Source organism: Sus scrofa, chromosome 1, assembly GCF_000003025.6.
Source record: "Sus scrofa isolate TJ Tabasco breed Duroc chromosome 1, Sscrofa11.1, whole genome shotgun sequence".
NCBI classification, from domain to species: Eukaryota; Metazoa; Chordata; class Mammalia; order Artiodactyla; family Suidae; genus Sus; species Sus scrofa.
The window spans coordinates 64,353,409-64,379,179 of record NC_010443.5 but is presented as its reverse complement, the minus strand read 5'-3'; the positions used below and the strand labels follow the sequence as shown (position 1 = coordinate 64,379,179).

Genomic DNA, 25,771 nt, shown 5'->3' with positions numbered 1-25,771 from the left:
CAACAGGGGGGTTTAAGGGAATTCAGCTTTCTGCAAATTAATGTCTCACATCATGAAAATTCAGGACTTTTTTTTTTTTTTTATCTTGAAAAGTAATACAGTGAGTGCGAGTATTATTTCTTGCCAGCGGGTGGAAGATGAATGATTTTGTCACAGTTTTACTGCTTGATGAGCAGTATCCTGAGGGTCAGGCTTAAGTCTGTGTCACTATGCTGCTCATTACTCTTGAGCTAAATAAGGGCTGATTGGATCTAAATTGCCTAGCACATGGGCCACAGATGAGCTCAGTGAGCAGGGGATGACCTGCTATTCAGTCTGGGAGTAACCCCGGTGTGCAAATGCAGCATTAGAACACCGTGGGAGAATGAGAGGCTACCGGCTGCTGCCAGCAAAAGAAATCGAAATGTAAAAACTCTTTGATGCTGTGATGTTAGAATTTGAAATGTAGGAAGTGACAGGTTGATGGTACTTATCAGCTTTGGCTGGATTAGAGAACAGTGTCATCTTGCTTCTATAATGACAGAAGAATGAAGCCAGCAGCTAACTACTGTGCAGAGTAAGCTGCTGTGGCCACCAGTCGTTGCTGCCTCCTACTGGCAGTTTTCCTGGAAACCAGTAAAAGATAACGAAGAAAAGAGCATCCTCAGTAGATTTCCAGGAATTTGAGACTCTCTGGCAATGAAAAGCTAAGAGTGGTAGGATGCAAAGAAAAGAGTATATTATAGCACACTTATTGCTTTAAAAAAGCATCACTATTGGAAAATTGGTTGTTCCAGAATTTTCTAGTTAACTAAGAGTTAAACCATTTATAAAGTGAAACTACTCAGATTAAGAAAGCCCAGGGAGTTCCTGTTGTGGCTCAGCGGTAACGAACCCAACTAGTGTCCAGGAGGACATGGGTCTGATCCTTGGCCTTGCTCAGTAAGTTAAGGATCTGGCATTGCTGTGAGCTGTGGTGTAAGTTGCAGACGCCTTTTGGATCCCTTGTTGCTGTGGCTGAGGTGCAGGCAGGCAGCTGTAGCTCTGATTCAACCCCTAGCCTGGGAACTTCTATATGCCAAGGGTACAGCCCTAAAAAAGACCAAAAAAAAAAAAAAGAAAGAAAGCCCAGTATACTATTTCTGGAATAGTGTTCGTTCAGGGGGCCCCAGTTGGATTGGATGATCCTGTGTTGCTATGGCTGTTGTGCAGGCTGGCAGGCATAGCCCTGGTTTGACCACTAGCCTGATAGCTTCCATATGCTGCAGGTGCAGCCCTAAAAAGCAAATGATAATAATAATAATTTAAAAAAATGAGGCTAAATACTGTTTAGTGGCTTCCGTTTTTCACTTATGTTATCGATTGCTTTCCATATCAATGACATCAATCCTAATTTTAATGGCTTCATAATGTTCCATTGCACAGATATATCATAGTTTACTTGACCATTTCTTATTGGTGAAAATTTATACTGTTTTGAATTTTTTTTTTTTACCATTAGATGCAAAGCTGGGATGAATGTCTTTATGTGTTTCTTGGCAGAGTTTATGGATACCATTGTACAAGTTGCTCACTGCCCAACTCTTAAAGGTGCCATTTACAGCATTATAAATGGGGCTTTGATCTTCATGGACAGATTCGATTATACGTGGAAAGTATTTTTAAATGATTTGGTTTAAGATAAAGACTTAGATACAGTTCTTTAAAAAAATAATTGGAAGCCATCATTTAATTATATTCAAGATTTATATATACACATATATAGATAATCATATTTCCCCTATAGAAGCAAATTTTTAACTAATAGTAGCAAAACTTAGACTAGAAAAATCAAAATTTTGTCCCCTTTGGAACAAAACTATAGTTCTACAGAAAACTACAGAGCTAGAAAACTTGTAGAGTTTGGGTTGAAGTGACAGGTAAAGGATTTAACTTTAATCTCCCAGAATTTAAAAAAGAATTTTCTTACATCTGTCAGTATAGGTTCTATACTGTTTTCTATAAGCACAATTTTTCTTACTATTAATATCAAATAAAGTTTTTCAACATAACTTCTAAAGCACTGGAAGCCTCTAGATAGTTTTTAATGCCTCTCTTTTATTTTCAGATCATCAAAATTCATGTATCCCTTAAAGAATAGAAATAATACACAGTTGTATGCTGCAGAAAATAAGGCATTACCCTCTTAAACCTCCCTCCCATAAAGGGAAACATTATTAACCCTTTGCTGAATGTTCTTCTAAACTGCTGTTGCTTCTCCTTTTGTCCACACTGCCCCTTTTACCGTCTTTTATCTTAAGTGAGATTATACCTTGGAAAGTTCTACAGCTTTAGTTTTTTAATGAATGATATCAAAGACATCTCTGTACATATATACACATTGTATAAGGCTTTATAATATCTTGTATAATAAACCATAATTTTTTAAACCCCAGTAAACATTTAGGAGCTATACATGATTTTAAGTTGTCTTGGTTCTTGAACCTATCTAATTTTATAAGATCCTAGTTGAAAATTTTGGTTTCTCAGTTTATTTAATCAGGATATTACTTGTTCAGTTTTGTGAGTTAATATGTCCAGCATGAAAGTCAGCAGAGCACACTTCCACTTCCTTCATTTAATATGTCTTTTGCTTATAGTAAAAAATATTGCCGTCTTTTTCAGAAGGTTGCAGATGTGAATTTTAATTCTGACTCTGCAATTTTTCTTTCACTTTAATCTTCATCAAGTCGTGTAATCTCTTTGAACCTCAATTTTTCTAATCTGTAAAATGTGTGTAATAATACATATTAAAGAGCTGGTTTGAAGACTGAAGGCGATAATGTATGTCAAGTGTCTAGCAGAGTACCTCAGTGATGATTGCTTTTATTATCATTATTGCTCATCTGCTGATTGCAGAGAAGTGAAGGAAAAGAATGTATATTACAAGTAAATATAAGATAGTTCCCCACTCTCAATTAGGATTTGTAAAGCTCTATTCTGAATCAGTTCAGTGGTATTCCCTGGAAAGAATACTATTTATATTTGAAGTGAAAGCATAAATTACTTTCTTAGTCACGTCTCCCTTTTTTTTTTTTTTTTTCCTTCCGGCTTAGAGAATTTTGGCTGTGTTAATTTTGTTTCTTTGCATGAAACAGAAATAACTGTATTTTTCAACCAGTCCATCTTTATTGAATGCCCAACAAATACCTGCTATGACCAACTTGCTGGTGTTGGAGGAAACAAATGCAGAAAATAGAGATCACTGTTCTCAAGTGCCCCACAGAATAATGAGGCCACCATATCAACAGAGACATGCACTGTGATCAATAGACAAATGTTGAAGAGACTCTTCTCAAAGCTCTTTTACATCACTTACAGAATTTTCTCTGAGATTGCCCTGTATGAAATAAAGTATGTGAGTATATGACAGTTAGTCATACTATGTCACATAGCAATTGGTAACAGATAACATTAAAAGGGAGATATTATAAGTCTTTAGCAGCTTGTGCTCAGGTATTCGTTCAAAAGGTTTTTTTTTTTTTTAATGTTTTTGATATCTTTAACACATTCTCTCTATTAATAATTTATCTGCTTGTAAGCATGTGCAGTATCTTTAGTGAACTGTTAATTACAGCACTGTGTCATTGGTATATTTTTCTACATGTTTTTTCTGACATCTATTTTATTTTTTCCTGTTCTTCTCTGAAACCTTAATGTGCCCCCCACCACCACTCTTTTAATGTGCTTTAAACTCTTGCTCTTTTAAGGACAGCATATTTTGATAATTTAACATGACAAAATAGGATCCAAAACCAATGTGTCTTATTGCATTGTGCATTTTCAAAAGTTTACATAAATTCTTTTATACCAAAATGCTTCATATAGCTGTGACACTTGGTTTTTTCTTTTAGTTTTATACTTTTCAGGTGTACTACCAGAGATTGAGTGCTTCAGGGAAGTGAAGGACTTAGCCAAGAACAAGAAATATCTTGCATTTGGGAAGTGGAGAATCCAGTGCAGTATCGTGAAGGGATAGAAGACAGTCGTACATCTGGCCCAGGCAACCACCATTCCAGATTTAAATAGAATGATGACGAGCTTTGTGAGGAAGGCCCCCAGGAAAAAGTGGGGAAAGGAAAATTATTTTTCTAATTCCAGAGGAGAAGAAAGCAGTTTCATTATAAAATGAACTTAGCCTATAACCCTGAATGAGAATTGTTCTAATGACCTCTCATTAAGAAAACTTGTTTGATTTTTAATATAAATTTGCCATAGCAAATTATTGATTAAATACATCAGCCTTAGGAACATCATTCATGTTTCAAATATATTGAAATTTGCATTGCATTTTACATTTCCTTTTGGATATGTACACGTTTTAAAGGTTTTATGTATATAAACATAATTTTAAAAAATAAATACATATATATATACATATATATACATACACATATTTAACAGTTAACATTTTTATTTTCCTTTTGGTTCCTAGGAGGGATTCCAGTGTAATTCAGCATGCATTTCTTGAATACTTTCTGTGTCTCAGGACCAAACTAACAAAGAAGGGAGAGGGTGACAAAAAGAAGCCAGATTAAGTTTTCATGTACATTATTTCTCTTTTTGTTTTTTATACCATTTATTTTGGAATCATTGAAGTTAGAGAATTCTTTATTCCCTTTGTTGTTTCAGTTCTATTTATTTTTAATACAAAGTTTCGAAGTTAATGAAATAGGTTAAAACCACTACCTGTTCATGTTCCTTTGGTCTTGCATATTAAATACATTCTATATGTCCTCAGGTACTCATTAATACAGTATTTACACTTACTTTAGGAGAAAGGCCACTGGTTTAAGAATAAATTAAATTCACGTGGAGAAGCAAATTGAGATGGAATGTGAAGTGATATAAAGATCTTTTTGTACCTAATTCAACCCTGACTCCAGTGGGACTGCAGCCTGGCCCCATATTTCTGTTCTTTCATCTGAAGGGTAATGGGTTGGATTAAATTACTTTAGTTTTTCTAATTCTATCAATTCTATATTGAATGTTTTAATATTTTTAAGTAAATTTGCTTTTTTTTTTTTAATTTTTCTTTTTTTTTTTTTTTTTTTTTTTTTTGTCTTTTTGCCTTTTCTAGGGCCACTCCTGCGGCATATGGAGGTTCCCAGGCTAGGGGTCTAATCAGAGCTGTAGCTGCCAGCCACAGCCACAGCAACACCAGATCTTAACCGCGTCTGCAGCCTACACCACAGCTCACGGCAATGCTGGATCCCTAACCCACTGAGCAAGGCCAGGGATTGAACCCGCAACCTCATGGTTCCTAGTCGGATTCCTTAACCACTGCGCCATGACGGGAACTCCTGCTTTTCTTTTTAAAATTGATAAATATGATTTACACTGTTAGAGCAATTAAACCAAAATTAATTAATTGGCCTTATTTTTTATTTTACTTATGTTGAGCTGGTTTTATCCCCATTTTATGTACTGCACACAAAATAAAAATGCAAAAAGGAATGACATAAGGAGCCCCCCCCTTTTTCTTTTTTTTCTTTTTTTTTGTCTTTTGTTATTGTTGTTGCTATTTCTTGGGCCGCTCCCGCGGCATATGGAGGTTCCCAGGCTAGGGGTCTAATTGGATCTGTAGCCACCGGACTATGCCAGAGCCACAGCAACGTGGGATCTGAGCCGCGTCTGCAACCTACACCACAGCTCACGGCAACGCCGGATTGTTAACCCACTGAGCAAGGGCAGGGACCGAACCCGAAACCTCATGGTTCCTAGTCGGATTCGTTAACCACTGCGCCACGACGGGAACTCCAGGAGCCCCCCCCCCCTTTTTCTTACGGCGGCACCCGCAGCATGTGGAGGTTACCAGGCTAGGGGTTGAATTGGAGCTACAGCTGCTGGCCTTCACCACAGCCACAGCAATGCAGGATCTGAGCAACATCTGTGACCTACACCACAGCTCACGACAATGCCAGATCCTTAACCCACTGAGCAAGACCAAGGATCGAACCTGCAACCTCATGGTTCCTAGTCAGATTTGTTTCTGCTGCACCATGACAGGAACTGGGGACCACTTTTTCTAAGCACCAATTTACAGCACTACAAATATTACTGAATATTTTGACTTTGGCCAGGAGTTGGTGATTTTTAATTATACATTAGAAAAAATAAGTTAATAAATATTGAGGTAACTACTTTGTGCAAGTTATTTATTTAGATAGAGGCATTAAAAACCAAGTCATAGTTCATTAATAAACAGCATATTTGATGAGGGCTTTTTGTATGTCAGGCACTTTAGTCAGTTTGAGTTCTTGTTTTCCTATGCTTTAGCAAGGAAGAAAAATTTGAAAAATTTACAAATAAATTGTAACTAAGTTGAGTGGGTGAAAGGTAGTTGAATACATAAGCAAATATTTTTGGCATGCTTTGTATGGACTTGTCCTTATCTGATGCTAGGTAGGACATGAGAAAGACACAAGATGTCTAGTTGGAGATACAGGATACCACATACAATATGAAAAAAAATTAGTGCAATGTTATAATAAATAGGATCATATAGTAATATTTTGGAGCTCTACTAGTGCAAAATACTTATTCATATGTAAAAAAGGTATAGACTTTGTTCTCAGGAAAGTTATTTTTTAGTAAACAGTACGTGTGTGTAACTAATGTAGTTCAAAGTGAAAATTATTAAGTAATGAATAGTATAAAATATTATTTTAATTCCTCAGTAGTAGAAAGAAGGAAGAAAAGAGGAATGAGGACTAGGAAAGGTTTTGAAATAAGTGACATTTGAACTAGGTATTAAAGGAGAAATAGAATTTATGCTTGTAATAAGGAAGAAGGAAGGATAGGAAAGCTCTCTTCAAAGCTCTGGGATATATGGCAATGATATAACCTGCTGAAGGAAGGAAAAATGCTAGAAGTGGAGTGATACAAGAACTGGAAGTTGGAATAAGCTAAATGTTTTGAGGGGGCTGATGAAGAATCTAGTGTGATGAAAGAAGAGGATACATGCTTTGGTAAGAAGATGACACCAGATAATGAAGGGCTTCAAAATTAGGTCAAGAGTATAGATCTGGGTGAGGAGGAAATCAAGGACTATAGGTTTTAAGTAGAGGGATAGTATGAGAGCCGTTCTTTAAACACATGTGCTCCTATCCCTCTATTGAATCATGAACTTTGGGGAAAAAAATCTGACCTGGTCCTTTTCTCTTAATCCTTCTACCTGAAATATTCCCTTGATTCCCTCTCTGCTTGGAAAACTTACCTCCTTTCTGGTGTAAGTGAAAGAAGCAGTTTCCCCTATGAAGAGTTTCCAGGCTTCCCAAGCAGAGCAAGTGGCTTCGTCCCTTGTGCCACCTTGTGATGAGTATTTGTATCACCCTGAGCAGTTAATCACTTGAAATTCGATCATCTGTCTTTGTCCATATCCTTTACTAGAATGATACTTTTTGAGGGCAGGGAATTTGTCATATTCGTATTTTTATCTTCAGCATTAGGTATCTAGTGCATGACATGCAGTGTTGCTTAATAAGTCTTTGTTGAGTGAATGAATGATAAACGTATAGACGGTTCTGGCTTGATGGATCAAAAGGTAAGGAAACTAAGTAGGAAGCTATTGTTTTTTATAAAAAGACTAGTGATGCAAAAATATATTTTAAGAATTAAAAGTAATTTAAAAATTAGAACATGGTAAGGAAGCTTTAGTTTTGAAGTCAGGACTAAGTGATAGAGGGACTAATGGAAAGGGATGATCTGATGACCCAGGCTGGTGCTGTCTAATCAGGCAGTAATATCCAAGCAACATTTTGAGCAATTATGGAAATTTTAGGTTTGCCGAGTTCTTCCAGACTGATAAAATTTTTCATTTATTCTATAGTTTTTGATTTCCCTCATTGGTGGTGCTGACCTCATTACCCTAAGGATGTCAAAAAAAACTTCAATATTGTGTCATTCTGTCTGCTGTTTCAGCCATGTAAATGCAGACGTTGGTAGCTTTAAATGATTTTTGTGTACCTGCACAGTTTTCTTCCTTGGGTAATGCTGTTATGCAGTTTTGAAGAGAATAGTCCCCATATAAGGCCTACCTTTTAATTTTGGTACTCCTTCAGCAAGGGGCTATATATCTGTTGTCTCTTCAGTAAGAGAAGGTCCTGTTTATCTCTGGGAAGAGTTAATTAAGCCTTAGGGCAGTGCTTGATACACAGAGATCTGACAGAAAACCTGCCTGTGACTGGAAGACCCTGGCATGAACCTGGTGTTGTCCCTAACCTAAAGGGTAGTAGCAGGGAACAAGGAGCCAAGTGAGTCCTTACTTTATAGCTGCTGAGAATTCCCTTTTGAAGTAGGGTGTTGACCTTTAACAGATGGTTACTGTGTGAGAATTTATCTTTTGTAGTTTATATTTTTCTTGCTAAAAGCACACGGTTGTAATGAAATTAGGTTTTCAGGCTATAAATGCATCTTAATTTCTGTGACTTATATTTAAGTATAACACATGGCATTAGTCCGGAGACTTCTGTTCCCTGTTTCATATGCAAACGTAATTGTCCAGTGGAGTACTTGATACCTTTGATGATCTCTCTCTCAATCCAGAATATGTTTCCAAAGCGTAGTAATCAGAAGCAAACTTGATGTAATCATCTGCTCTACTATAATTTACTTACAACTCTGGAAAATTCAATTATGGAAAGATGAATGGAACATTTTTCCTTATCTTTTCAAGGGAGTTTACCACAAACTTTTATCACTTGTATGTTTAAAATAGTTTCTACTCTTTCTTTTGACTCCAGCTTAAAGTGCTGAGGTTTTACCTGTGCTATAATATTGTAATTTTAAAGATTTTATTGTGTCTTATCTTGGTTACTGTTTGTCTTTAATTTAGCATTACGTTATATTTTATTTTTCAGTTAATGATAGGAAGGAAATAAATGGAATGTTAGCACAAGTTAAAGCTTTTAAATTGCTGCTGTATTAATGAAGAGACATTTTGGGTAACTGTTATTCCACTTAAAATCCAGAAGTTAGTATCTAGCTTCAGGCTACCTCTGTACTCGAATAAGTTTGATATGGTCCTGATAATATCAGTGTTTAGTGGTTTCTTGTAACCATATTTATGTCATACTGAAAAAAAAAAAAATATTTTGGCTGTCCCCCACCCCCTTCAGAAAAGAGCCAAACACTTTATTTTCTTTAGAGGCAAGTTGGAAATAAGGCACTTAGGGGTGTGCCTGGTTTCGTTTTAAAGAATGAGAAAAAGCTTATTTCCCGCTATTTTAAGTACATTTTTTGTAATGATTTTTATTTTTTTCCATTGTAGCTGGTTTACAGTGTTCTATCAATTTTCTGCTGTACAGCATGGTGACCCAGTCACACATACATGTGTACATTCCTTTTCCTCATACTATCATGCTCCATCATAAGTGACTAGATATAGTTCCCAGTGCTATACAGCAGGATCTCAATGCTTATCCATCGCAAAGGCAATAGTTTGCATCTATTAACCCCAAATTCCCAATCCACCTACCATATGACCCGTGTATCTGGACAAAACATTCCTTGAAAAAGATACATGCCACCTGCATGTATCATCACAGCACTCTTCAAGTACACTTTTGATGCTTGAAAGATGTTGCTGGAATCCAGTTTCTTGTTCGAGCAGTTGAAGAATGAACCCATGAACACAACAGGCAGCAAGTAAGCAAAGTCTTTATTAAAGGAAAACAAATAGCTCCCAGGGCTGCTGGGAGTGGGAAGAGCCCTGCTTTCTGTTGTCCTTTAGGGGTTTTTATCCCTTAAAGATGGGGGAGGGTACCAACTTGGGGTCCAGAAAGATGTGGTTTTCTCCCATTGGCCTTGCCCAGTTACCTATATCAGTCCTTGTCCAATAGAAGTTTTAGGGGTGGAAATGTCCCATAAGTTTTATGACTTCTTTGTCCTTCTCATCCCTTAGACTAAGTCACTCTTCCTCTCATTCCTTTTCTATCACTTTAGGAGTGGGTAGAAGATTAAGGTCCATGTGGGAGAAGGCACATTCCCTATAGTAAACATGGCCTGTGGGGAAGGCACACTTCCTATAATAAAACAAGGCCTGTGGGGAATTGCTCTCTGGAGCCCTTAAACCGCAAATATTAATCAACAGTCGTATCAAAGAACGCATCGAAGCCCATGCTGCTACACTGACTACCTGAGTTAGTATTCTGCCTCACTTTGATAAATATATAGTTTGACTATTACAGCAAAAATTATGATATATGCAAACTGCATTGAACTTCTTTGTCTTCTGTAAGTTAAGAATATAAGGATATAAAACAGGATTTTATTTTAGTTCATTGTACAGCATGTATTAATGTAGTACTCATATTGAAGCTTGTAGTTTTTCAGCAGTGTAAATCTCCTCTGGAGGATGTGAAGTATGTGAAATGTTTTCCTTTAGTTTTACCGAAGATATCGTGTACATGTAGGTGTGTGGAGGACACAAGAGACCAGTTTTGAAAACTTCTCCAACCATTTCTTTTTTTTTCTTCTTTTAAATATGTTCTGTAAATTGTGCTTCTAGAAAGTAGGGGGGATGTGTAAGAGGGAAGTAGAGGAATTAAAAATCATTCCAATAAAATGGTTTAATTTATGCCTCTGCATTTAAGCAGTGCTCCTGGTTAACAGAAATACCCTTTAGCTACACAGGATTTTGGAGGGTTGGAGGGCACTCATTTGCACATAAATAGCCATTAACTGATAAATTCCCAGAGGTCTCCTGTTGCATGTTAGTGGTTCTGACCTACTTAGCTAGCTTAAATTTGTTTTACAGAATTATTATAATTCTATCCTTGGTACTTAAACTTTGTGATTAATGCATGCCTCACAATACAATTAAAGTATAATTATACAGTTTTGCAGTTTCCTATCGTGGTGTTATTATTACAAAGATCTGGGATTTTGCAAATAGTAGAAGAGTTAAGGTTTTGATATTTATTACTTTTGCTGTTATGTGATTATGTTAAATGGGACCCTTTTTATGTCTGAAGAATGGATTGGAGAGAGGTCGATCATTCAATGCAGAATTTGTTAGCTTGGAGGTTATTGAATCAGTTAATGTATGGTCACCTTGATAAGCTGCGTGGCTTGACAAGTCCCAGTCTTTCTTGTTTACCTTTTTCAGAAGTTTCTGAAGTACAATAGATTCTCCACACTATTTTCTCTCAGAAGTAATGTTGGAGTAAAGGTTGGGAGGTAATGGAAAAGCCCCAGAGTGGGCACTCAGTGGATCTGAATTCCGATGCTGAGATTTAGTTGTAAAAAGAACTCATGTTCCTGACGGTCTGTGTCCTTATCTGTAAAATGAGTAATTTAAACTAAAGGGCATTGGCAAACCAAGGTGCTGCTGACCAGATCTGGCCCATGGTCTGTTTTTTGTACATTGAGTATGTGTTATTAGCCATAAAACTAATAGTGATGGTTTTTACATTCTTTAAGCTTTGGAAAATAGCATCGATTACGTATAATTTTGTATATATTATTAGCCATTGAACTAATAATAATGGTTTCTGCATCTTTGAAGCTTTGTAAAATAGCAAGAATATATGACACCACATGTGGCCCACATAATTTTACCAAAAAAATTTGCCTGCTCCCTTACGTGATGGTCCATAGGTTTTCTCTCAACTATTGGCATTCAGCTTTAAATTACGAGCTGATTCTTTTCAAATGCTGCTGTTTGCTATTTAGTCTGTATAGCCCCATACATCTTTTTGGGTTTCTTTTCTCTCATATTTACTGTTTTAGGGTGATCTGTGATGAGACATCTAATACCTGTTTCTTCAGTGCCCATTATACATGCAGTTAGTATTCTCTAAAATTTGAGAATGATGACTGCTTTCTAAAGCCTCATAACTTGAAATTTCAATTTCTGTTAAAGGAAATGGCCAGTAAAATGAGATAGTACACAGTCAGTTCTATTGAAATGGGGGGAAGAAACACTTTGAAATACTTAATACTCTCACTTTTTTTTTTTTTTTCCAGTCTTTTGTCTTTTTTTTAAGGCCACACCCGCAACATATAGAGGTTTCCAGGCTAGGGGTCTAATCAGATCTGTTGCTGACAGCCTACACCAGGGCCACAGCAACACCAGATCTGAGCCGCATCTGCAGCCTATACCACAGCTCACCACAATGCTGGATCCTTAACCCACTGAGCAAGGCTAGGGATCCAACCTGCAATCTCGTGGTTCCAAGTTGGACTGGTTTCCACTGCGCCACGACAGGAATTCCTGTAAATGCTCTCACTTTTGAACCCTTAAAAGTTGTGTTGTTTTATAGAAAAGTTTCAAATGTTAAACAATATTTTCTAACTTCAGAAACCTTTTTTATAAATTTTTTCCAAATATCACTTTTGGCCAACATATGGCATCCTATCACAGTAAGGATTGTCATCCCCTGCCCTGTGTCATTGAGCATGGAATTATGGGCCACTGTTAAAGCTTGGATACATTTGAGTGATAGTCAGCTACCACATCTGGAGGAATTCAGCCAGATCTGGTCAGCAGCACCTTGGTTTGCCAATCCCTTTTAGTTCAAATTACTCATTTTATAGATAAGGACACAGACCGTCAGGAACATGAGTTCTTTTTACAACTAAGTCTCAGCATCGGAATTCAGATCCACTGAGGAATTTATCTTGTATTGTTTGCTTGTTATTATGCATTAAGGATAATGAGCTAAGTAATTTTAAACCATTTTTATGTGTTGTGGTGGACATTTGGGGCCCCTCAAAAAAAAAAAAAGGTCAGCGGTAGAAGCTGCTTTGTAAAGTTGGCATGTAGTTATCACATTTCTACAAAGAAAAACTGGTTACCCTGTAATAATCAGTCTAATGAATTCAGAAATTCATTGATTGTCCTAGCTCTGGGTAGATTAGGTAGAGACTTGCTTCAAGGAGTGGAATTTATGAAATGTTTGCTGCATCCAGCAAGCAGAGCCGCTATAATACAGCTGCCTCCTCAGTGGTTTGCTTTGATCCTGTGGAATGAAAGGACAGGAGGATCAGCTCAGGTCTAAATGAGATTACAGCTGGTTCTGCAGCTTATCTGGTCTATTGCCAACTAGTGTGGCTTTGCACGTCCTAAGGGGTTTACAACAGAAACTGTTTATTGAGTATCATCGGTTTACTCAACACAAGCAGGCTAATCCTTCCCAGCCTCAGCATGTTGTAGAATTGTGCAGGAGCCAAACCAAAAGCTGGTGTAGCCAGACCCTCTAGAGCCCTTTGTCTCACTCTATATTGATTTTTACCTGAGTTAAAGAGAGTAAAAAAATAAAACCAATAACCAGTCCTATTGTGAGCAAAAGGTTAATCTTACCTAAAATCTTACAAAAAGCATCAGTTAACCCTAGAAGGGACAACTTTCCTTTTTTTTTTTTTTTTTTTCCTTTCTAGTCAAGTGGGATTTTTCTAGTTTCTAATTTTGAAGAACAAGAAAAACAGCTTAAAATATCTTGCTGAACATTCCAAGTGAATTGCTTAAGTCTCTTCTAATAGTACTATAACAAATGGCTTTGTGTGTGGTATATAATTTGTTTCTAAATAGTTAAGTTTCTGCTTTATATCCATTTTGCACACTGGAATTCTTTTTTTTTTTTTTTTTCAGTGTGGCAAACAAAATGCATGAAAAAAGTCTGGAAACCTTAATTAAGGAAAAGAGCTCAACTACTGAGGTTAATAACCAGTTGTCATTTTGCCTGATGATCTCTTGGTTAGTAGTATATTTCTGTCATGAATCAAGGCTGGTAATTAGGAGTATTATAAATATATACCTATAGTAAATAATCTTATGTGTGTTTAAGTTTTATTTACTATTTAATTAAGTACTTATTCAAACTTCAGGTGTAGGATTTTAATTATTACAGTCTCATCTTGAATAAAGATTCTTAGTATGGCTTATAGTGGAAAATAATTTGGAATCAGACACCTGGGTTAAATTCCATTTTTGTTACTTATTGGTCAAGTTTTTTAATCTCTCTCAGTCCATTATTTCATCACTAGACTGGAGATGATATTATTTACCTTGCAGTATCTAATGAAACCAAATTAGAACCCAGTAGAAAGTAACACTGAGTTAATCAGTTTAGTCAAGGCTACTGTAGTTGCTCAGGAGCCCAAAGGCATTGGAGATTATATGCATAAGATTCCTTCCCATGATGCTAGAAAGGATATTTAAAAGTTGTATTGCAGTAATCATGACAGCCAGGCTCTGTATCTACAGGTCAGAAACACCCATTACCATCTTTAAAAGTGTTCTGACTCAGGCAAGTGGATAGAGAAGTTGCCAGATAAATCTCCTTCCCTTAGTGCACAGCAGTAGCTACTGGAAGATCCATGAATATGTGGTCTCGACTAGTTTGAAATTTCTCGGAAAGCCTGAATAGTAAAGTGGTATTTGGGATAGGTGGGTGAGCCATGTTTTCATGTTCCTTCCTGCTTGAGTGATTATTTGGTTGCTGTATACACAACAATAAATGTGTAAATATTGTCAGCTATATTAAGTGCTAAATAAAAGACAAAGGTAGATTGTTTAAGAAGAGTTCAGTGGCCTCTCAGTTTACTTTCTCCTAATTGGCGATGAACATGTATCCTCAGTTATGTGTAAGCACAAAAATGTTACTATGGAAACATTTGGAGGCTTTCTAAATGTACTGTGTGATGGAATCAGCTAAGACTGATGTTTATCTTAAACACGTAGCTTGTCCAATATTTAAACCTAATGGACAAGATGTGTACCAGTTGAAAATGTAATATTTATCCAATCATTTCTATTCTATCAAGCCTGGCTCTAAAGCAATAGGTTGTACTCATAAAGTAATAAATTTTTAGTGCATTTGGAGATAAAGGCTATTGGTAGTGATTGCTTAAACTCTTTTTGCTCAATCATCTGAATGGTGCAAATCAAAGCATTTTGTCAGACTGTGAGAAGTTTCACCTAGATATTGCTTCCCACACACACAGGTCACCATATAAATTACATTCACGGTTTTACAGCATAGCTGGTGCTGGAAGTTAAATTGATGCCCAGTGGTGGAACTCGTAAAACATTTTCCTGTTAACACAACCAGGCAGAGTTGACATTGTTGATGGTGGGTTCGATCTAATAAACCATTGGTTCTAACAGTGATTTTTACTGTGTTTCAGAGGTGATGATGATACAAGTTTAGTGATCCCACAGTTCTTCCTGAATGACAGAAAATTAGCTCTACTATCTATATTACCAAATGCTGAGAGCAGTAGGAGTAGGGGGTGATTGAAGCCTAATGTAACCTCATGTTCTGAAAGATGATGAATTACAGGAACAATCTCTTTAACTCGATGTATACCTTCTTCACAAAGAAAAATACCAATCTTTCTCAAAAGGATGTAATATATATAGTGTCTTGGAAATCTGGAAATAATCTTATTACCTTATTATTTGAATATGTAGGCTGTTCCCTCCTTTCAGAATCTTTTACACAGATGCTTTCATGTTGATTATCATTTCTGAAAGGAAAGCAGCTTTACTTTTGGCTATCTTTTGGTTTCTGTGTTCTCTAAAGTTACTATCCTATAAAGACTTTAAGCTTTATCAAAGGTTTATAATTAAGTACTGCAAGCAAAAAAAAACCTATAAACATTTTTTTCCTGTAAGAGTAAATTTCAGGGGTTAATTTTCTTCTGGTGGTTATAAATAATGAGGATGATTTTAAAATTTATTTTGAAATATTTCTTCTTTGGTTATAAAGCTTCATCTTCTCTTGTTTGAAGTAAATTAGTTTTTCCTATTTCTAGTTGAAATTCACAGGATGCTAACAAAGCCCTACTATTTTATCATTGCAAGCAAGGATTTTTCCAATTCTTTCTTTCTTTTTTTTTTTTTTTGTGCTAAATCTGGTAGATTAACCCTGTTGCATATTCCTACACAACTGGTGATCTTCCTGTAACTTGGTTCCATTTTATTAGATATCATAGGTCTTTTACTCACCTATTTAACATTGCTTACCCCAGTATATGAATTTTTTTTACATTGGGAGATGAGCTTTTTTGATGTACAGATAAATATTATCAATGGTGCTATACAGATGAAACTTGTCATGTACAAATAGCATGTATCAAGCCCCAAGCATGCAGAACCAGATAGATTAGCTCATTTGCTGAAGCCTTGCAAAAAGAAATTAGTGATATAAGAAAAGCCTTTGAGGCTCTGAGCCCTAATAATGGAGCTTCATAATAACCCCCACAGATCATTGACTCAAGGAGTAATCTTTTAGGAAAACTTTTCCCTCCTCTATCTTTGCCTCCTTTTTAAAGAACTATAGTAAACATGGCAAGTAGCATCTCTAGAAAGAAATGTGTGTATAACTAAGTATCTGGAGTAAGTGCAAATTGAAATTAAGAAATTTATGAACTGTTAAATACAGGTTTGTTTTAAAGAAGTTTATACATTTATTTATTCTGATGATTGATCTTAAACGTTGACTAGTAATAGCTTTTTCTGTATGGAATTCAGATTAGGCTTTCCTTTTAAGTTAGTGTAGTTGATAGACAGGTAACAGATGGGTTATTGGGGACAGGAGAGGCACGGAGTGCAGAAATGAAAAGGAGGGAGACGAGGAGTCAGGGTTGGAAATCTAGAGGAAGCATCTAGTGGGAGTAGAAAATAGGATCTAATTAGTAGATTTCATTCATTTGAGACTGGCCCTTTTGAGACTCTCATGAAAGCTATAGTCCCTCTTGTCACAAAAAATAAATGCATTCACACAAAAGTTTGCATGTGATTTCAAAGGGTTTACAGACTTTTAAAGCTTATTTATCTACCCCAGGTTTTATGTTATGTTACAGTGGTAACTACACTGTTACTTCCATTAAGAGTTTGCTTATATTTTTGATAAAAAAATGTTTTTCTTAAACATCCCTAGGTACTTTTTAACTCTTGTGCTTGACTGAGTTTTGAAACCTGAAAAAGTAGTCACTGTAGGAGTTGATGAGGGTTTTTTTAGATCCATTATCACAACTGGCAATGGTCAGTAGTGTCTGCTTTTGTAATTTACTGTATTTCTTGAGTGTAAGAGAAATGTTGAGGATGCAGAATGCTTAAGAGGTTTTAGAAAATTATTTATCAAAGAACACTACTTTTCCCAATGCATTAGCTATTGTAATTATACATTGGTATACTCTGTTGATATACAATTGGATTTGATTTAAATGGAAGGGAAAAAAAGAGACTGGACAGTTTCAATATTTATTGATATACCTAGTCCATTAAGGTAAATTATAGAGCAAATTTCACTGTGACAGGAACATTTGGGTTAATGTAGTTAAGAATCAGTCAACATTACCATTAGACCCTTTCTTTTTAGGAATTTATTACCACCAATTAGGCAAAAGTGCTCACCATTGGAATTTAGCCCTAGCTTACTTGTTGTGGAATATTTGACCTCAAAAATATTTAGGTCTTTGCCTTTAATAAAATGATCCTGTATTCTTTTGAACCAAAGCACATTCCCCTGCACTGCAACTAAACACATTTAGTAAGATGTGGTATAATGATTGCAGCTGTAGGTAGAGGGTACAGCTGACTATATATGGTTGGTTTTAGAAAAAACCTATTGAGATGGTGAGAAGTAAGCTAGTTTTGGGAGAGTGGTTTTATTAATTAGCTTTAAAAGATGATATTCATAGATTCACAAATATACTACCCTACTTCTAGGGAAAATTTAAATGAAACTCACTTTAAAAATCTGTCAAGTATTAATGAAAATGTGAAAGCAACAGAACTGAATGAAATTTATTGACAGTAAATAGGATAAAATATCTCAGTAAAATCCATAAAATATCTCAGTAAATGCTGGATATAGGTGTTCTGTGCTTGAACACAAAAGCAGTTTTTCTTCAAATGATCCTTGTCTTTGCAATTCATTTGTCCTAAAATAAGTCTATACTTTCTGAGACTGTTGCAGATGGTCTGTAGGAGGCTTGAAATATAGCCATTTTGTCTTAAGTTTGCCTTTGCACCCTTGCAGATACCACCCCTTCCTTATATTTTTAATGAAGAAAAGTCTTTGTTCCCCCTCCTCATGTGTGAATTCCTTGAGTCAAGTCTGTAACTTTTTCATCTTTGAATTCCTAATTTCTACTTAGTACTTGGTGTATAGTGGGTACCTTCTTTAGAGCATAATAAACCATGCTAAAACATAATGGCATAAAACACTGCCAAAACAACTCTTTTATTATGCTCACAGATTCTGTAGGTTAGGAATATGGAAAGCCAAGGACAGCTTCCCACTGCTCTACTATGTCTGGGACCTCTTTTAGGATGGTTCCACCTGGGGTAACTCAAGAGGCTGGCAGCCATATCACCTGAAGCTAGGAGATCCAATTCCTAGATGACTTCTTCCCTAACATGTTTGGCATCTGAGCTGGAATAGCTGAAGCACAGCTTAGGTGGGCTGTTGACTCGAGTACTACCTATGGCTTCTCTGAAGAGTGTTCTCAGAGTAACTGAGAACTCTATTACACAGCATTTTAAGGCTCCTATGACTGAGTTTTCCTAGCAAATAAAGCAGAAACTTCATAGCCTCTTAGCCACCAGTCATTTAGTGTCACATCCACTGCACACTGTTGGTCAAAGTAGTCATCAGTCCCCGGAACCAAGGAGTGTCAAAGGCTTTGTGTCTGTGTTTGATAGATTGTTCATCTCTGTTCCAGTATGAAGGCACTTTCCATATTCTGTTCATGTTATTACCTACACAGACATACCTCATAGACATTGTGGATTTGGTTCCAGACCACCACAATAAAATGAATATGGCAATAAAGTGAGTCATGTGAATTTTTGACTTCTTAGTGTGTATAAAAGTTGTTTATACTCTACTATGTTATTAAGTGTGTAATGGCATTATATCTTAGAAAATAATGTGCATACCTTTATTAAAAATATTTTATTGCTAAAAAGTGCTCACCATCGTCTGACAAAGGAGGTTCGCCACAAACCATCAATTTATTAAAAAAAAAAAAAAAAAACAGCAACAGCATCTTTGAAGTGCAATAAAATGAGGTATGCCTTTATTGCAAGGAAATATATTATGACTTTCTCTTTCAGCCACCAATTACTAGGATTTTTTTTCCTCCTTTTTTAAATATGAGAATTCTATCCATAACGTGCTATTTTAGATAAGGTCTAATGCATGCATGCTTGCTCAATTATACATATCCACGTACAGTTAAAGAGGAAGAGAACCATATTTGAAATCCCAAAAGACAAGTGTGACAACTTTAGTTATTTTATCAAAGATGTGTGTATTTTATTGTGATAATTCTTTCAGGGAGCATCTTACCTCTGAGTGCCTCTAACATAAAGGACAAAGATTCTGGATCATAACTCATGATCTTACCCACATAGTATTCTGGTAGCGGGCAAACTTGGAAACTGTCTTTTATATTGAGCCCATATTCTCCCCCTCTCTTACTTTCATCCATTACCTTGTACCCACATACTGCTATTAAATTTGGAGAATGAGTTTCTGGAAATAAGGGCCCTAACTGAATATAAGTAGCGCAGGGTTATTGTAGTATTATCCCCTTGGAAATGAGTTGTCACGGTCAGGTGATGATTGCTCTCTTGTTCTTTTAGAAATCCCTAAGTCATGACTTCCATCTGCTTATGGTTTCTTGCAGTTTTAATGTCCAGGAATTTCAACCAAGCCTTAATGTGGTCTTTACCCTCAACTATTTCCTCAAAGGCATCTTGAGGTGCTGTAAAACTTCAGCTTTAATATCCAGCATAATACTATTTTTTTTGAGTCTTTGTGATAAGTTCAGGACTGTTACTTGTTGATCATAGGCTAAACTGTTCCCCGAACACAGAATAAATGGCAGAAACAGACCACACACAAAAAAAATAAATATGTTCAACTTAAGATAGTTCAGTGGTGCACCCATTTGCTAAGAGCATTTGCAGTGCATTGTGCCAAATAACACGAATGGTTATAGATCGGGCTCAATTTTATTAAGTGAGTGCATAAGAGAGCATTCAAGCATTGACAAAAAATATAAATAGTATGTTGTGATGAGTGGTTATATGTATTTGTGCAATTGACCCTTGAACAGCATGTGTTTGAACTGTTCAAATCCACTTATACCTGGATATTTTTTTAAAGTAAATACTGCCGTACTGTATTATGGTCCATGGTTGGTTGAATCCATAGATGCAGAGGAACCATGGGTTTGGAGGAGCAACTATAAATTATATGCAAATAAACCCCTCTGTTGTTCAAGGGCTAACTGTGTATGCATCAAGTTTTTTATATTTATATATATGTACACACACACTAGGTTGAAAATATTTCAAAGACAAATAGCATTGTAACATTAGCCCTGTGCAATTACACAGGATGTTTAAATGTATGTACGTCTAAGGTAGTCCTTATAAGCTCTGAGTTACATGGGGAACATATTTGGGGAGATACAACATGTTTGGGTAGGTAAGTTGGTTTTGTCTCTGTTAATGTCGTCTACCTTAAAGAATTGTTTACTTGTAGCTCTCACTTTTTAGATGGTGTCGCCCTCCTCAACTTGGTCTCCATCAATACTCTAGTTTCATTTTCCCTTGGCCTTTCATCTTCTGTTAATTCCAGAATTGTTTGTGACTCCCCTCTTGCCATGCAATTTCATGTCACTATGCTTTACTCGTGTTATTACAACTTCCTGAACTATTGTTCAGTTAGCTAACAACTTCCATAATCTGATAATGATGTGTTTACTCCATAAAGCCTTCATCAAACCTCTAGCTGGACCAAATGTTCCCTTTTTTGTGCATTATGATACTCTGTACATACCTCTCTCTCCTCACTTAATTGTGCATTCTTTGAGAGCAAGGACCATATTTTATAGCATCTAATATAGTACCTCATATAGTTAATAGAAATTAAAATGTTCATTAAAATAAACTGAGCTATTGGGCACAGTGATTACTGAGTCTGAATGTCCTCCTGGACTCTAAGTCCAGATTTCCAAAAACTTTTTAGAATTTGTTGCTTAAATTTTCTGTTTTCAACTCAAATTATACTCTCCTTCTGTAGTAATTAACTGTTCCTCCTAACTTTGTTTCTTGCTTCCAAAATTTAGCAATAACACAGATTGCTCCTTCCTTTCCTTCACAAAATGCCAAATAATTATTGTTAGCTTTCTTTTTTCTTCATAAAGTAGCTCAAATTGCATATTAACTCGATATTTACGGAAGCTTCATAATTGGTCTCTCCTGTCCCTAGTCAGTTTTTATTCTAACCCATTCTGTTTGCCATTACCAAATTAATCTTTCCCAATCTGTTTTCATTATATCATTCCACAGTTCAGAATCCTTCAGTGGTTCCTTACTACCTTCAAAAAGAATTCTTGATTTTTTTTTTTTTCTTTTTAAACAGGAAGATGTGCCTTAATTGTTTCTATATCTCTGGCATCAGATAACAATGATTAACATTGAGTAACTTCTTGTGAAGTGAATGAGAACATGTGACTGAAAAAGTATGGTCCTATTTTCTTTCTTTTTTAAATTTATTTTTTAACTGTGTTTTCGGCTGCACCTGTGGTGAGCAAAAGTTCCCGGGCCAGGGATTAAACCCTGTGCCACACCACTGACCTGAGCCACAGCAGTGATACCAGATCCTTAACCTACTGAGCCAGCAGGAAACTCCCCTATTTTTTTATTTCTAAATATATTGCCTTTCTAAAGATACTACGGAAAATTCTCCAGTATAGTCAGAGTGGTTACTTTTTTCCACCACCGCCCCCCCACCTTGCTTTTTTATGTGTTCCTTTGAAGATGTAATTATGTTACTCTTCTTGTGTGGCTTGTTTTTCACTTTGATTTTACCTAAAGTTCTTATCATGGCTTATAAGACCCTACATGATCTGGAACCTAGCTACCTCTTTGAATTCATCTGCTGTTTCTTCTATCACACTTTGTGCTTCAGCCAACTGGCCTCCTATTTGTTGCTCTTGAGCCCATGAAACCACCAGCCCAGGCACCTGTGCACTGCTGTTTCTTCTCTCTGGAATTCTCTCCCTCCACATCCATGTGCTTCTCCTCCTTACTTAGTCTTTGCTCATATGTCACCTTCTCAGAAGGTGATTCCTGATCATCCTAGTCAAAATATTAGCCCTCACCACTCATTATCTCTGTACTTTGATCTCTTTCTATCCATAAAGCTCACTGAAACCGAGGTGTTCACATCTGTGTGTGTCTAATTATCTTTCTCTTTTGAGAATATAAACTCCAGAAGGGCAACTTGGTATCCCTGCTACCTAGAACATGTGTAATATGTGTTGAATTAGAGAGTAATCATAAGGAATTCATATGCTTTTGTGCTTTTGCCTTCTTTTTCACCTTTTCTGTCCTTAACCTGTCCTCTGAGAATCATCTGCATGCCCATTTTCCTCTACTGCCTTCAGTGATCTTCTCTGAATTAATATAAAACCTATACTTTGTTTTATACTTATGCCTACAGAGTAGAGGAATGATTATCGACCTCCTCTAGTACAGAATTACAAATGGTCTTGCTACCCAGTGTGGTTCATGGGCTACTTGTTCCATGACCATTTCTTCATCTGTTGTAAGAATCAAATAGGACATAGTCAATAAATGGAATATTTATTACTGTTAACCAGAAAATCAGACTGTTTAATTGGGAATATGTGTATCAGCCCTAGTCAAAGCATTTAATTAACTAATTTAATTCTATAGGTACTGTTGTGGTCCCTGTTTCATAGACAAAAAAAGCCAGGAAGGAAACTGCTGGAGTGTGGTCCCTAGGCTTACAAAATCTGCCTACTAGAAATGTAGACTCTTAGGTCCCTCCCCAGACCCACTGAAAAAAATTTTTTTTAAGTAATATGCTTAGGCTCCAAACTTGAATATGCAGTAGGATCTTCATGAGGCCAGAACTTTAGTATTTCTGGAAAGCTCTACAGGTGATTTTGATGGTAGTCAAGATTGAGAACTACTGAAGTAGATCCTTGTTACTAGTGTACCATAAAGTGCAGTGAAATATCTATCACTCAAGCACTTAAGTCATTTGAGAACCATAGTCATCTATAAATACAAAATTAATAAAATTATAAAGGTAATTCCTAAAAATAATCACTATTGATGTATTTTCATACTATACCGTATAAGTACTTCATGGGTATTCTTCTATAAAATCGTAAGGAAGTATTGCTCTAAGCATACTTTGTTTGCTAGGCTCAACATTAGATTCCTGATTTATTCTCTTAAAAATAAACTCAGTTGTGAACCACAGGACAGTTTTAAATTATTGTATGTCATTGACCTTAAGAATCACTGTAGAATAGTCTACACTCCACAGAAGTGTTAAACTTTGTATCTGGTATTAGATTATTTTTTAACTACTTCTGTTAGGACTTAGCATATGAATGAATGAGCACAGCAATATGACATTTAGGACATGTATTTCTTATTTGGCTGGTTAAATGGTGTTCGAGGTAGCTGTAGCATAGTTGCATGGTATCTTGACTGCCTGGGTTCAAATTCCGGCTCTACTGCTTTATAACAGGATGACCCAGGCACAGTATTTATCCTTTTTGTATTTGGAGTCCTTGTCTACAAAATGGGGGACAAAATAGTAGCTACAGGATTAAATTAGTTAATAAAGGTTGTAATCTTAGAACAGAGCTGTTACCAATAAGCAATCTTTGATTCTCTGGCCAATCATTATAATTATTCCGTTATTGACTATGTCTTTTTTTTTAATATAATGATTTTTATTTTTTTCCATTATATCTGGTTTACAGTGTTCTATAATTTTCTACTGTACAGCAAGGTGATCCAGTCACACATACATGTACACATTCTTTTTTCTCACATTATCATGCTCCATCATAAGTGACCAGACATAGTTCCCAGTGCTACACAGCAGGATCTCATTACTAATCCACTCCAAAGGCAATAGTCTGCATCTATCAACCCCAAGCTCCCCATCCACCCCACTCCCCCCCCCCCACCGGCAACCACAAGTGTATTCTCCAAGTCCATGATTTTCTTTTCTGTGGAAAGGTTTATTTGTGCCATATATTAGATTCCAGATGTAAGTGACATCATATGGCATTTGTCTTTCTCTTTCTGACTTACTTCACTCAAGATGAGCATCTCTAGTTCCATCCATGTTGCTGCAGATGGCATTATCTTGTTCTTTTTTATGGCCGGGTAGTATTCCATTGTGTATATGTACCACATCTTCCTAATCCAATCATCTGTCGATGGACATTTGGGTTGTTTCCATGTCTTGGCTATTGTGAATAGTGCTGCCATGAACATGCGGGTGCATGTGTCTTTTTCAAGGACAGTTTTGTCAGGATATATGCCCAAGAGTGGGATTGCTGGGTCATATGGTAGTTCTGTGTATAGTTTTCTAAAATACCTCCATACTGTTCTCCATAGTGGTTATACCAGCTTACATTCCCACCAGCAGTGCAAGAGGGTTCCCTTTTCTCCACACCCCCTCCAGTATTTGTTATTTGTGGACTTATTAGTGCTGGCCATTCTGACTGGTGTGAGGTAGTATCCATGGTAGTTTTGATTTGCATTTCTCTAATAATCAGGGATGTTGAGCATTTTTTCATGTGCTTGTTGGCCATATGTACATCTTCCTTGGGAAAATATCTATTCAGGTCTTTTGCCCGTTTTTCCATTGGGTTGTTGGCTTTTGTGCTGTTGAGTTGTATAAGTTGTTAGTATACTCTAGAGATTAAGCCCTTGTCAGCATTATTGAATATGTCTTATTAAGAGTTCCTGCAACAGATGAGGAAGTCCAACTAATAATTGAGAGAATAGGATTCATACTTGGGTTATCTGTCTGTAAAGCCCATGTCTTTCTAGATGATGATTTACTGAATCTATGAATATGCTTATTAGGAATTAGAATCAGTAGCAATGAGACTAAAGTAAATATTATCTTGTCTTAGAGTCTACTAATTGTTTTTACCTAAGTAGTACGATTTGATACTTTAACAGTTCCATGAAGGATGGTAGGGCAATATTCCCATTTAATAGATGAAAAACTAAGTCTTAGAAGTTTTCTAGGGTCACAGGCTGGTTTTCTTTCTCCTAGACAAGTGCATTTGAATAATTTTCTTTACATTTTAAAGAGCCTTTTTATTACTTAATGGTGCATTATATGTAACCAGAAGAATCATTACCAGTACTGGGCTATTAATTTGTTATAATCCCTCTGTAGTCAAAACAGCCAACAAACTCCTTGCTTTGATCTCCCATATCCACTCACATCACCACCCGCTCACTTCCTCTACTACACAAATGCCTTGAGGCACCATCACAGGGAGGCTCTGCAGGATGTACTGGGCTCCTACTTGCCAGCCTGGATTCTGACTTATTGCGGCTTCCTGATAACTGACCCCCATGCATTCTGTATACCTGGAACCTGTTTTTGTTTTCTTATCATTTTTCAAAGACAGGATTGGATTGGATGGTTTTTAAGATACCTTCTAGGTTTAAAGCTTTTTTTTTTTTTTCTGGTAATGTCGTTACTTTGGTTATATTCTATTCTTTCTGGGTAGTAAAGCAGATTATAGCTTTATTTTATAGATGTGACTGAGAATGACAAGAAAATCCAAAGTACCTAAGGTTTTTTTGTTTTTTTTTTTTTTTAGTGAGTTTAGCTGAAACTAAAAATGGTAGAGTATACTGATTCCCATCCAGTTTTCCATTAGCTAAATCAATCAGACCCTTGGAATAATTACTCATGGTGGT

At 36.3% G+C, this 25,771-nt stretch overlaps 1 protein-coding gene across 9 annotated transcripts in view; it reads left to right on the top strand.

Annotated features, from left to right (window-relative positions):
• The window catches only part of MMS22L (MMS22 like, DNA repair protein), a 153,879-nt gene that overhangs the window by 80,777 nt on the left and 47,331 nt on the right, over positions 1–25,771 (top strand). For 5 of the 9 annotated variants that reach the window (XM_021073193.1, XM_021073186.1, XM_021073188.1 and 2 more), the window contains one exon: positions 13,613–13,717. The exons of the other annotated variants lie outside the window; for them this stretch is intronic. In XM_021073193.1, coding sequence (XP_020928852.1) covers positions 13,613–13,717 — 105 coding nt within the window. The remainder of the gene's footprint in view (positions 1–13,612; positions 13,718–25,771) is intronic. 9 annotated transcript variants of the gene reach the window in all.